We start from the raw sequence: 12,987 nt of genomic DNA on the forward strand, positions 1-12,987 counted from the left end.
ATTTGATTCCCAGGAGGCCTGTGGCTATTCTGCATGGTTTCCATGAGGTTACTTTATTTTCATAGAGACTTTGCCTTCCAGTCTAAATTTACAAACATGTTGATTCCTTCTTTGTGCTTGTTTGCATCTGAAAATCAAAACTTGTTATGAGCAAAACCAAATTTAGAGGGTTTTATGGTTATCTATTCTATTTTCCATAGATTTTTATGGGTTATTGATTTACAAGCTTGCAGAGAAATTGAGGTCACTTTTTTTAGCAGTTGGAGATGTGTAATAACGATTCCATGAAATCATGAATTTTTTTAGGCTGTGTTCACCCAGGTATAAGATAATCTGCAAAGCTCATAGCTTTTACTGTTTTTATTTATATTCAGTCATTGTTTTGGTGGTATTGCACACCAATTAAAATAAATTCTCCTCTTTTCTTGAATTCATATGATTGTATTTTCTTTGCTAATTTTTGAAGACTGCCTACTCTATCTGTACCTGGACTGAATCATTCTCTTTTTCATGGTAATTTTCTCTTTTCCAGATAATGAGACCTTGGCATTTCAAATATCAGCCTTTAACATGTGGCATGATTTCGTTTTCCTCAGGATTATAAAGTAACTGCTAAGCTCACCTATTTTTATTCAAGAAAGCATAGGTGCTATTATATATATAGTGCAGCCTACACCAGGAACCAACAACCTATGAGGAACAATAACTTCCAGAAAACCTCAGAAGGATTCTTTCAAGCCCGAACATAGAGGGATGGAAAATACCATCTTTAGTATGGCAAGGCTTCACTTCATTTATTATTTATTCTTCATCAGGTGGAGGTTGGCCTGCTGTACCTTTCATATAAGATGCAAATCAGAGATGTAACCAGAGACTGGACAGATAACTTGGAAGTATAGTGGCAGGTCTCTTGAAGTTAGCACTTTATCTCATTTCATTTAACATTATGTAAAGTTGTGATTTTTTCTTATCACAAAGCACATAGAAATATATATATGTCTATAATATATGTGGATCTATATATTATACATGTATTTTGACAAGTCCATTGCATTTCTCACAGGCTGCAATTATTTCCCCTCTGAGACTTTTTGATGTTAGGATGAAAGCATGGGAAGTCATGTATAGGAGGCCACCTGCCCCATAAAATTATCCTTCTGCAATCTATTCTTTTTAAAATATAAAGTCTTCTGGAGAGGCCACAACCTGGAAGACATTAATTTCAGACAAGAAAATAATAAAGAAAGGGTTTGGCGCAGTGACTCACTGCCTGTAATCCCAGCACTTTGAGAGGCCTAGGCAGGCGGATCACGAGGTCAAGAGATCGAGACCATCCTGGCCAACATGGTGAAACCCCATCTCTACTAAAAATACAAAAATTAGAAAATCGCTTGAACCTAGGAGGCAGAGGTTGCAGTGAGCCGAGATCGCGCCATTGCACTCCAACCTGGTGACAGAGCAAGACTCTGTCTCAAAAAAAAAAGAAATAATAAAGAAAAATAAAAGGTGTCTGATTGCCAAGCAAAGCTGAAACTTGTGTGAGAAAAGAAATTACAGGGAGGCAGGAGAAGACCAGGACAAACCGTGAATAATATTTCCACAGCACAGTCATCTCTCTTACTAGATTCCAGATACACTCATTTCTCTTGATCTTCACACCACCAAGGTCATGAGCTACTAACTTCTAAGATGAACAATTCCCTTCTTAGAAGCCTCCATTAGAACTTTCTTTTTCCTGCTAAAGATTCTGCTTCTGCCCTCTGAAGCTTTGTGCAAGAACCTTTCATATATTTGGAATCCTATCTTAGTGCTGGACAGGGCTGTAAACATCATTTACAAGTCAGCACAGCATAATGGCTCAGAGGAAGAGGCCCTAAGATGTAACTGATTTGAATCCCATCTCTGTCATGAAGTAGATGTGTGAACTACACCATGTTGTAGAAGCTCTATACAGACTGAGTTTTCCTCAACTATAAAATGGAGTAACAATGCTTGCTTTCCAGCATTGTTTTAGCAAATTAACAGAATAATTTATCTATAGCACTTAGCCAATGCACAGTGAAGACTCATTCGATAAATAAATGAGTTTTTCAGGTTTATCAGTAAGCCAAATAAAGTCTGCATAGAGAGAATCTGAGAACACTTTGCTACCTGATGACAGAAAGTTAGTCCTTGAACCTAAATCTTGTCTCCAGATGAAACGTCCTCAAATCTTTTTAACTTGTTCTCCAATATACACTTCTTCAAAGGTAACCCTGACCTTTCCACTCAAAGTCATCTCAAATAATAGCCCAAAAGATAAAACAAATTCTGAGTAGAAAAAGCAGTACAAGTTAGAGAACCAAGTCACCAGGTCTTTGTCTCAACCCTGCCATAAATTAGTTGTGTGTACTGGCAAGGCATACCCCACTTTAAAACCAATGGTCAAGAAATACAATAAAAAACAATATATAGTTAGGAATAGAAATGCCTACCTTCATACAACTAAATGATATATAGAGATGAAATGCACAATGACAAAAAAGGGTCCCAAGCTGTTCTGACATTTACTACTGAACACAGAGGCTAAAGCTCATTGGTAATACCTAGTTGTCCTTAGGAAATAATTGCAGGTAATGTAGCTATTTATTTCTGCAATACCTTTTGGTGATTCATTTTAAGTCATCAAGAATAAAAGCTCTGTGGCATCCTAAAGAGTCTGGAGGCTGCTGAAACCCACACTTGTAACTCTGAGTTTCTTTCAGCTGGTGTTTCTCTAATGTGCAAGCAGAAAATTATTTGGGGTCTATAGAATAGGAACATACTTAAAGTTCTATTTATAAGTTATATATGCTTTGCCATTAAATAAGCTAGACTGACCTAAGCACGTTATTATTTAAGCTCCCCTATCAAAACGCCATACATCTAATTTTTGTAAATGTTTCTCCTTGACACTGGCATGCTAGCTGATAACATGTCCTAAATCTAATGAGGGGCCAGTGGACAAAACAGTCTTACTTGTGGCCAGTAGGTGTGAGTGATGAATATTCCATTTTGTGTCAGAATTCTTATAAAGAGGATCTTGATCTGGTTACGGTTTGATGTGGTCTGTTTGTTTCTCTGTGCTAGAGTCAAATTCTAGCTGTCTGTGGAGACAGAAATAGATAGTGATGGAAAAAGAAGAAGGGAATCAATGCTTGATCTTATTCTTCCAAGAATTTGCAATCTAATTAAAAGAATAAAACGTTGCTCACCGTAGAAGAAAGATTGGCTTAGGGGGCTTGGGTTGTCATCTTGCTTTCATTTCTGATTTTGTAACCTCAGAGGAATCACCAGTACTCACCAAGCTTTACGTTTAGTGATTATAAAATAATATTTTAGATCCTTTCCATCTCCTCAGTTCTATCTTGAAGGATCATGGAAATAACATTTTACTATAAAATATAAAGGATTAAAAGTTAATGCAGGGTAAATGTTAGGCATTAAGTGCAGAAGTTAGTTAATGGATGCATCACACGTAATGAAAACTCTAACCCTAACCATAGTGAATGGTAGAGAGTAGCTCAAATAATATATTTATACAATTACATGCATGTGTACATACATATATATGTTCTAAAATTCTATAGCAGTAGCACACTACAAAACTAATTTACTTTAAATTTAATATTATATTTATTATGACTATTTTTAAACAGAAAGGATTGCAAAGTAGAGAATTCAAAAAAGCTATATAAAAGTCTGTTTCCCTTGCTACAAATAACCTGTTTATACAATTTTTAGTGATTTCTAAACAATGCAAATAAAATTTAAATATTTTTATTTAAACTGCATGAAATATTTATAACTTTCACATCACTGGGCTGACAGAGGTAATGGCAAAGCTGCCAAATATTCTTTTATATTAAGAAAAAATGAAACTTAAAGTGAAAGTTCTTTCATAAAATAGCTTCCATAAATCCAGGGTAATATTTCAGAATCAAAATGTTGATCATTGCAGCAGGGACAATCAATCAATTATTACATATTCTATTCTGACACTCCATTATATTAAAATCATCATACAAATGTAAATCTTGACTGTTACATAAATGATACAGTGATTGTGTTTATAGGGTTGTCTCAAGGTAACATATTTATGAAAATCTGTTTTTATAGTCAATTCTAAATTTCAAGAAAATTGAAATCTTCCAAATTAAACCAATATGTATATTTTAAAAATTGAATTTGAAAAATGTTGCTCACAAAATTTTATTTTTCCATTTTCTAGAAAATTATTATCATCATTTAAAATTGCATTATTATTAATGTAATAACAAAGAGCTTTATTAGCCACTAAATACTAAAGGTACCTATCTCAATCATTTATAGCTTGCAAGTATAGTACTGCTTCCTTTGAATTTAATAATGTTAACTCTGAAAATAAAACAATAAAACTGTAATATTCAATCACTAGTAATACCTACCTAGATGGATTTTATGAAGACTAAAGGAAATAGCCTATATAAAAACATTTATCACACTGCTAAATGAAAGGTTGTTGTTTCATCTCTTTAAATGCCATGTTTTTCTTTACTTTTCAAAATAATATACAAGTCTTAGTAGATAAAAAAGGATTATGAGAGAGATTCCAAGTTTTATTTATTAGTATTGGTGTGTTAGGGTAGGCTACCGTAACAACCCCAAATTTCAGAAACTTAAAAGAACAAAACAATAAATTTGATTTCTCACTCGTAGTCCAACATGGGTGTTTCTGATTGGATCCACTCTAATCAGCAACTTGGGAACCGACACTGCTTCCACTGTGTAGTGCCATCTTCCTTCCCACCTGTGAGTCCTCTCTTTGTTTTTGTTTGTTTGTTTGTTTGTTTGCTTGTTTTTGAAACACAGTCTCACTCTGTTACCCAGGCTGAAGTGCAGTGGCCACAATCTCTGCTCCTGCAACCTCCACTTCCTGGGCTCAAGCAATTCTCCTGCCTCAGCCTCCCAAGTAGCTGGTATTACAGGCGCCCACCACCACGTCTGGCTAATTTTTATACTTTTATTTGAGACAGGGTTTCACCATGCTGGCCAGGCTGGATTCGAACTCCTGGCCTCAAAGGATCTGCCTGCCTTGGCCTCCCAAAGTGCTGGGATTACAGGCATGAGCCACTACGCCCAGCTGAGTCCTCTTTCTTAAGGCAGCCTGACAGGAAAAGAAAATAGAGGATTATGCTAGGCAGAGTTTTGTGGGCCAGGCCTGAAGAAAGTTAATGTCTCCTCCCGCCTCCATTCCATTGGTCCACATTCTGCCATGATTCACTGTAAGGGCGTCTGGAAAATGCCTATTATGTGCCTGTGAGGCAAAGTCATAATTTTCAAAAAAGAAAGTGAAATACAATATTAGAGATCCTGGGCCGGGCGCGGTGGCTCAAGCCTGTAATCCCAGCACTTTGGGAGGCCGAGGCGGGCGGATCACAAGGTCAGGCAGATCGAGACCATCCTGGCTAACACGATGAAACCCCGTCTCCACTAAGAAATACCAAAAAATAGCCAGATGAGGTGGCGGGCGCCTGTAGTCCCAGCTACTCGGGAGGCTGAGGCAGGAGAATGGCATAAACCTGGGAGGCGGAGCTTGCAGTGAGCTGAGATCAGCGCCACTGCACTCCAGCCTGGGTGACAGAGCAAGACTCCGCCTCAAAAAACAACAACAACAAAAAAAATTAGAGACCCTAATTCTAAATTATATAGAATTTTTAAAAGTCATTTAATAAGTCCTTAGATGGCCGGCCATGGTGGCTCACGCCTGTAATCCAGTACTTTGGGAAGCTGAGGCAGAAGGATCACCTGAGGTCAGGAGTTCAAGACCAGCCTGACTAACATGGTGAAACCCCATCTCTACTAAAAATACAAAAATTGGCCGGGCATGGTGGCAGGCACCTGTAGTCCCAGCTACTCAGGAGGCTAAGTTGGGAGAATTGTTTGAATTCCACAGTGGGAGGTTGAGGTGAGCCAAGATGGCACCACTGCACTCCAGCCTGGGCGACAGAGCAAGACTACCTCCCAAAAAAAAAAAAAAAAAAAAAGGCCCTTAGAAAAGTCACTTAAACCTCTCCAAATCTCAAGAAATTGGGCTGGAAGATTCCTAATGTTCCTTCCAGATATAATCTTCTAAACAAATCAATTTACTATGATTATGGCCAACCCTAAGACTGGAAGCAATAAAGGAATAATTTGATGATAGTCTATAATAATCATCACCACATTTTCTAATTTCAAGTGAAAAGTTTCCCTCTTACTAAACCACTTTCACCAAGCACGTAGTTCAAAAGTTACAATTTGCCCAACTCCTCCAGAAGGAAGGAAGGAAGGAAGGGAAGGAAGGGAAGGAAGGAAAGGAAGGGAAAGAAAGGGAAAGAAAGAGAGGAAGAGAGGGAAGGAGGGAGGGAGGGAAAGAAGGAAGGAAGGGAGGGAGGGAGGGAGAGGGAGGAGGGAGGCAGGGAAAGAGAAAGAAAGACAGAAAGAGAGAAAAGAAAGGAAAGGAAAGGAAAGGAACGGAACGGAACGGAAAGGAAGGAAAGGAAGGGAAGGAAGGGAAGGGAAGGGAAGGGAAGGGAAGGGAAGGGAAGGAAGGGGAGGGGAGGGGAGGGGAGGGGAGGGGAGGGGAGGGGAGGGGAGGGGAGGGGAGGGGAGGGAGGGAAGGGAAGGGAAGGGAAGGGAAGGGAAGGGAAGGGAAGGGAAAGGGAGAGAAAGAAAAAGAAAGAAAGAGGCTCACACCTATAATCCCAGCACTTTGGGAGGCCAAGGCGGGCGAATCACGAGGTCAGGAGATCGAGACCATCCTGGCTAACACAGTGAAATCCCGTCTCTACTAAAAATACAAAAAATTAGCCGGGCGTGGTGGCGGGCGCCTGTGGTCTCAGATACTCCGGAGGCAGAGGCAGGAGAATGGCGGGAACCCGGGAGGCGGAGCTTGCAGTGAACCGAGATCGCGCCACTGCACTCCTGCCTAGGTGACAAAGCCAGACTCTGTTTTAAAAAAAAAGAAAAAAAAGAAAGAAGGAAAGAAAGAGAGGATGGGAGGTGAGTGCAGGGGAGGGGAGGGGAGGAAGGAAGGAAAAAAGAACAGAAAGAAAAGAAAGTTACATAATTCTACCATCCCCAAAATGTTTGAGGTTTATAGTTTCTGCCAGCTTAATTCTGGCTAGGTTGAGTGCTCTTAAAATTTTACCAGGAAGAATCGGCCCTCTTGAGTTTAGATGAGGGAGACAAATTTTGTTTCTTTCTTTTTTGCTGGTCATGTTTCCCTCTACTTTTATTGCTTTTCTTTTCCTCTGGATGGAATATCTCTCCTTTCTCTCCAGTGGTCTCTCTTGTACAGTCATCCTGGACAAGTTGATTTCTAAGGTAGCAAGGGGTTCTTTTTACTTAGCTACAGTACAAGGAGAAATTATTGTAAGTTACTGTTTGTAGAGAAAATGAGCTGCCCACATACACTCTTGGCTTTTGTAACTTGGCTTTAAAACTTGATAAATGTGAGAGTAACAATAGAGAGTTATGAACTCCCAAATGTAAACACTTAATTTCAAAGCTTATTTTTGAGTAACAGCAGAGAAAGCATAATTAACAGCAATGTACATTTAACAACAGGGCACAAGGACTGATTGTTTTCTCCATTCTCTGCACACGTGCAACATTTACTGACATCACAGAAGTTCACAGGTCCAGAAAGAATGATTCAATTACAGAATATTTATGTTAAATTAAGAAGTATCATTTGAAATCTGCTTCCATTTTAATTATAGCGTATTTTTTACAACCAGAAATTCCTTGTCTGGTCTCTTCCTTTATTTGCAAAATCAAGGAAAATCTTTGATTATAAAAAGCAAATTAAAATCTATCCTTTTATATTTTAATGTCTATGATTATATCAAATCATTCTAGGTTTTAAGTATAATTTTTTAATTTACACATATTAGACTCTTTAAAAAGACAAGTCCAACTCTAAATTGCCAAATTATTATCATCACAAAATGAAAATTTAATCTTTGGTGTCTAAACACAAACAGTCAAAAAAAAATCCTACTATTTTAATTAAATACAAAGGCTAAGTTTTTTCTAGTTTATTTCACTAATTAGTTATTCAATAATGCTATTCAATACCAATAATGCTAAAATATATGTATGTTATATATGTTATATATATGTTATATTACTCTATTTCTTTACAACAGCAACGTAGGATAGGCTCACAGCCTCAAGATTGTCTGTCTCTAGAAGAATAAGAAATATTAGTACATTAAAACACAAAAGGATGTTTCAGGATCCGGTGCAAGGGTCATCTGTATTCTCATGTCTACTCTATGTTATACTATTTCTTCCTGGGGCTATGATAATTTCCTTAAGAAACATCTCCATGGAGAATACAATTTCTATTTGTAAATTACATACTCTCTCTATTTACTCACCCACTTCCTTACCCATCATCTTCAGGTTGGAGAGCAGAATCCATGGAAGAACCCATCTCTATTGGTTCTCAGTGGAAAAAGAGGGAGGCCACTCTCCAGCGCATACCCTCCTGAGTGAGAGCCCTGTTAAGGCCCAAAGGCAACGCCTTGAGCATTAAGCCAAGAGTACAGATCCTTCAACGAGCAGATCAAGCTGCCACATGAAAACCTACACTTCTGCCACTTTTTGAAAAGCTGGTGTAGGTTCTTGGGCACGAGTCTTACCATCCCCACTGTGAGATGGCTTTGCCAAGCTACCCTGCCAGCAGTCACTTAAGCTGCCAGCAGTTGGAAAAGAAATGGGGTGGAGAGAGTGTTTTCTTCTATCCTGGCCTGACTAGGATATTGCTAATGTCTTTCTGGAAGCAAACTGGAGGATTAGGTACCTTTGCTAAATTTTTTAATCCAGAAATTAAAGCAAAATACCCTTCAGCAAGATATTCAGAGACCATCAGAAAGCTGTTTATGAGTTAGAAACTGTTATGGGCTAAATTGTATGCCTCCAAAATTCATCTGTTGAAGTCCTAACCCCTAGTACCTCATAGTGAGACTACATTCCATTAGCCCACACTCAGCCACAGTTGGAGATAGAATCTTTAAACAGGTAATGACATTAAAATGAGGGCTTTAGAGTGAACCCTAATCCAACATGAGTGCATGCTTATAAAAAGAGAAAATTAGAACACACACAAACACACATGCACACACACACACACATACACACACAGAGGAATGACCATATGAAGACACAGGGAAAGACAGCCATCTACAAGCCAAGTAGAGAGACCCTCAGAAGAAACCAACCCTGCTGACACCACAGTCTTGGACTTCCCATCTCCAGAACTGTGAGAAAATAGATTTCTGTTGTTTAAGCCACTCAGTCGGTGGTACTTTGTTGTAGCAACCCTAGGAGACTGATACAGGAACCAACAGCTTACAAAGGCAGTAAAGTCAGCCATGACCTTAGAACTGAGGTCTAGAGCAGCTTTCGTCCTTGGCACATCACTGCACACATGCCTGTGCAACCACACGCCTGATGGTCTGTACAGGCCATCCCAGAATCAGTTCCAGCAGTGAACATAGGTAAGCACCAAACTGGAGGAATTATTCCTCCTCCTCAGTACAAAGGATCTTCATTTTTGCTGAAGGACTAATACTTGGTGCCTAAACACCTTATTTGAGTTCCTAATCCACAACTCTGAATCCCAGACCTGCTGCCTGCATTATCCCCAGTAGCCTTCCAAAGCTGGCATCCAGGTCTCCACATCCAGCAATTCCTTGTCTGGTCTCTTCCTTTATTTGCCATGCACTCCATCACTAACTCCATCTGAGGGCTGGCTCTGGGTTTGGAAGAACTGCTATCTATTTTCTGTTCCCCATTCAGTTCCTTGAACTTGAACAGGACAATGTTGAAGGCAATGTAAGTTCTAGCATTCAATTATCCAATAATTTGTTGAATTTCATTCAGAAATTTGTCCACCACTAATTTTTACATAATTTTTAAGCTAATCTCAGAGAAAGGAAGACCCTTTGCATCCAGAAAATTATTGCAAAGCTGCTCTTTTACAAGCAATGTAGATAATCATAGAGGCATTCGGAGTCACTAAGAAATGAAGTAAGCAATGAACAAGTTTATTTAGACTTCTCAGTTTAAAATCAACTCCTTGTTGCTTTCATTATCAATGGAAAACTTGTTTTCAAAATACTATGATGGTAATAATGTAAATTGTTGTTTGTTAAATGGTTTTTTCTCTGTTGAAAAGCTTATATCTATTGTTTTTCCTTATTGTTTGTTGGCACCTTATTTGTCTGGGAGAATTTCATTCCTATAAATAAAAATGGATTGTTTTATAATATGCTTTTATGCCATATTAAAAAACCTGAGGTAACCATAGACATTTCCACATTTTATTCAATGTGCAAGCCTCATTAGAAGGAAAAGTTGTAGGAAAGGAATAAATTCCTCTTAAAACTTCACATAACTTTCTTTTAGGTCTGTTACAAATAGTAATGGACCTATTTAAAACAGGAAGCTGAGGATGATGGCAGGGCTTTATCAAGAATGGTACATGAGCAAAAATAATGTAAAGAAACTTAAATAGCCAAAACCACCTTAAACTGCTCTTATGATCTGGAGGGAAGGGAAGCTTTTCTAGGAAGAAGCTGAGGAAGGATATTTTTAATTCCAAAAGGCTTTCCCAGGTATTGGAAAAAGAAAACAAAAAATACCGTCTGTCTAGTTCATCATGCTATTTACAGAATATACTTTAGATATTTAATCTATTTTTTAAAAGAAATCTCTCCATATACAAATTGCTCACCAATGTCTGCTCAAGAGTAAGTTAATTATGTCAGACTTAAGAATTTGACTTTTAAAATCAAGTAAAAAAAAATGACACCTTAGGAAATAGAATTTATATTTTTATCTTAAAACAAGCTCAGTTTAGAGGTGCCTGTTTACAAACTTTCTTCATTTAATTGGTTTTTTAAATATGAAATAGTATTTCCAGAACTAATTAAAAATTTGTTCTAATGAATATTCAAGACCAAAATATGTTATCTTTGCAGTACAGTATATAGATTTTTAAGTCATCCATAAAGGTAATTATATTTTTTACATTCTTAAAAAGTCATATATTGTTATTGATGCCAAATGGGTTGTTTGTTTCATCTTAGGCCATGATTGAGGAGGCCATCACCAGAGCTGAATCTTTCTCAGTTATGTACACACCATTTGCGACAAAAATAAGAGCTGATAAAATAGAAAAAGTAAAAGATGTTTTCACAAAAACTCATCCTGCATATGCAGAGTATATCTACACAGGTAAGATTCAATATCTTCAAGTTATCAGCTGATATTTTCTTTCCAATAAAACAAATACAGGGTTCTTTCTGGTTTATTAGTTTATTGCTTCTGTTTTAGGAGTACGCTGTTTTAATCTGATGACTTGAAATGGAAAGTAATTTTTAAGGTTTTAAATAAGGCTAGCCTTATGGTTCAGCACAATATTTCTTGTACTTTCTTTCTATATTTTAAGAAGTAGGGGTAAAACCTAGAAAATCTAACATTTGAAAAAATGGAGGAATGACCCGTGGTAAAATGCCATCTTTCCCTTTATCCTTTATTGGTAAAGGATAATCAGATGATTATAGTATTTTCCTGCTGATGGATTATTTTTCCAGTCCCTACTATTTCTACTTTTTCCCCCATCTATCTCATACCTCAAACCTTCTCTCCTTATGCTCTTGAATCACTGGTATTCAAATGAGATCTGGAGAGCTAAGGGTCCCACAGAGGACACAGCCACTGGTATGATGTTTTTTCCCTTTTTTCATCTTTGGAAATCACTTGTTCTCCCGTGTTAAGAAAATCTCTAAATGCATACACCTGATATCGCATCCTTCTATTCAGGCCCCTTCATCCCTTCTCTCAGAACTTTGGGGCTGAGTCACTGAAGTATAATGTTAATAATGTACTCTATTATTGATCACGCTTAAGGCGCCAGACACTCTACATTCATTATCTCTTGTTATTCCCATAATCTATGAGATAAGGTGCTTCCCATTTAGGAACAAGAAAACAGTAACCAGAGAAGACGCATAGCTTTTCCAAAGATGCACAGCAAATTAGACAGGCCTTGGATGTGAACCCATGAACATGCCATCAAGCTACACTATTTCCATGTAACAAAAACATTAAATGTGGGTCCTACGGATTTCATATTTTTCTCCACATTCCCTCTTGCTCTTCAGAAGGAAGATGTTAAATAAATCCCACTAGTGATGACTGAATAGTACATCCCTAAGGAACAATGGTAATTTGAGGGCAGAGAAAGGGAAGAGAAGAAAGCACAATACAGGCCATAGTAACCATTTGTGCTGATTGAGCATTTCATAAGAAAGTAGGTTAAAAAAAAAGTCTTCGAACTCATATTTTTTGCTAATTGCTACAAATTATTCATTACTCTTATGGGTATTTAAAGGATTTTTTAGAGGGCATACACTAGCAGCACATAAAAGTCATATCTATCTAGCATTATGGAAAAATGAGTCCGATTCAGTTATTTCCATTTCCACTCCCAGATCCATTGGTAATGAAGAGAAATTCATTGAGGAGATCACCAGTTTGCCAATTTCTCTTCTGGTAGAATAAATTTAGTTATATTTAACCTATTTCACAGAGCAGTCATGAAGATTAATTAATAGTTCAGATGCACCACTGCCAAGAGTTTAAAAACAATAATAACATTAATGAGCCAGACTCATGTCTCATGTAATTCCATCAAACCTGTTATCAAGATGAATTATGATCTGTTGGCAAGACGATTCATGCTAAAGAATCTTACACTTTGGGAGAGAATGATAATTATAAGTTACTAATGATTGTTTCTATTATTTTAAAATTACTAACTGCTAGAGTATGCTAGTGCTATATGAGAATCTTGATAGAAAAGACAGCTTCTGGAGGAGGAATGTGAGGTAGAGAAAGGAGTCTAGAATTTAAGTCTCATTGGGACTGATA

General features: G+C 37.5%; 1 protein-coding gene across 1 annotated transcript in view; it reads left to right on the forward strand.

The window, feature by feature from the left end:
• Positions 1–12,987, forward strand: part of SPATA16 (spermatogenesis associated 16) — a 266,735-nt gene that overhangs the window by 193,252 nt on the left and 60,496 nt on the right. The window contains exon 6 of the mRNA XM_010383875.1: positions 11,142–11,289. Within this exon, the coding sequence (XP_010382177.1) occupies positions 11,142–11,289 (148 nt within the window). The remainder of the gene's footprint in view (positions 1–11,141; positions 11,290–12,987) is intronic.

This window comes from Rhinopithecus roxellana, chromosome 1 (genome assembly GCF_007565055.1).
Source record: "Rhinopithecus roxellana isolate Shanxi Qingling chromosome 1, ASM756505v1, whole genome shotgun sequence".
Taxonomy (NCBI): domain Eukaryota; kingdom Metazoa; phylum Chordata; class Mammalia; order Primates; family Cercopithecidae; genus Rhinopithecus; species Rhinopithecus roxellana.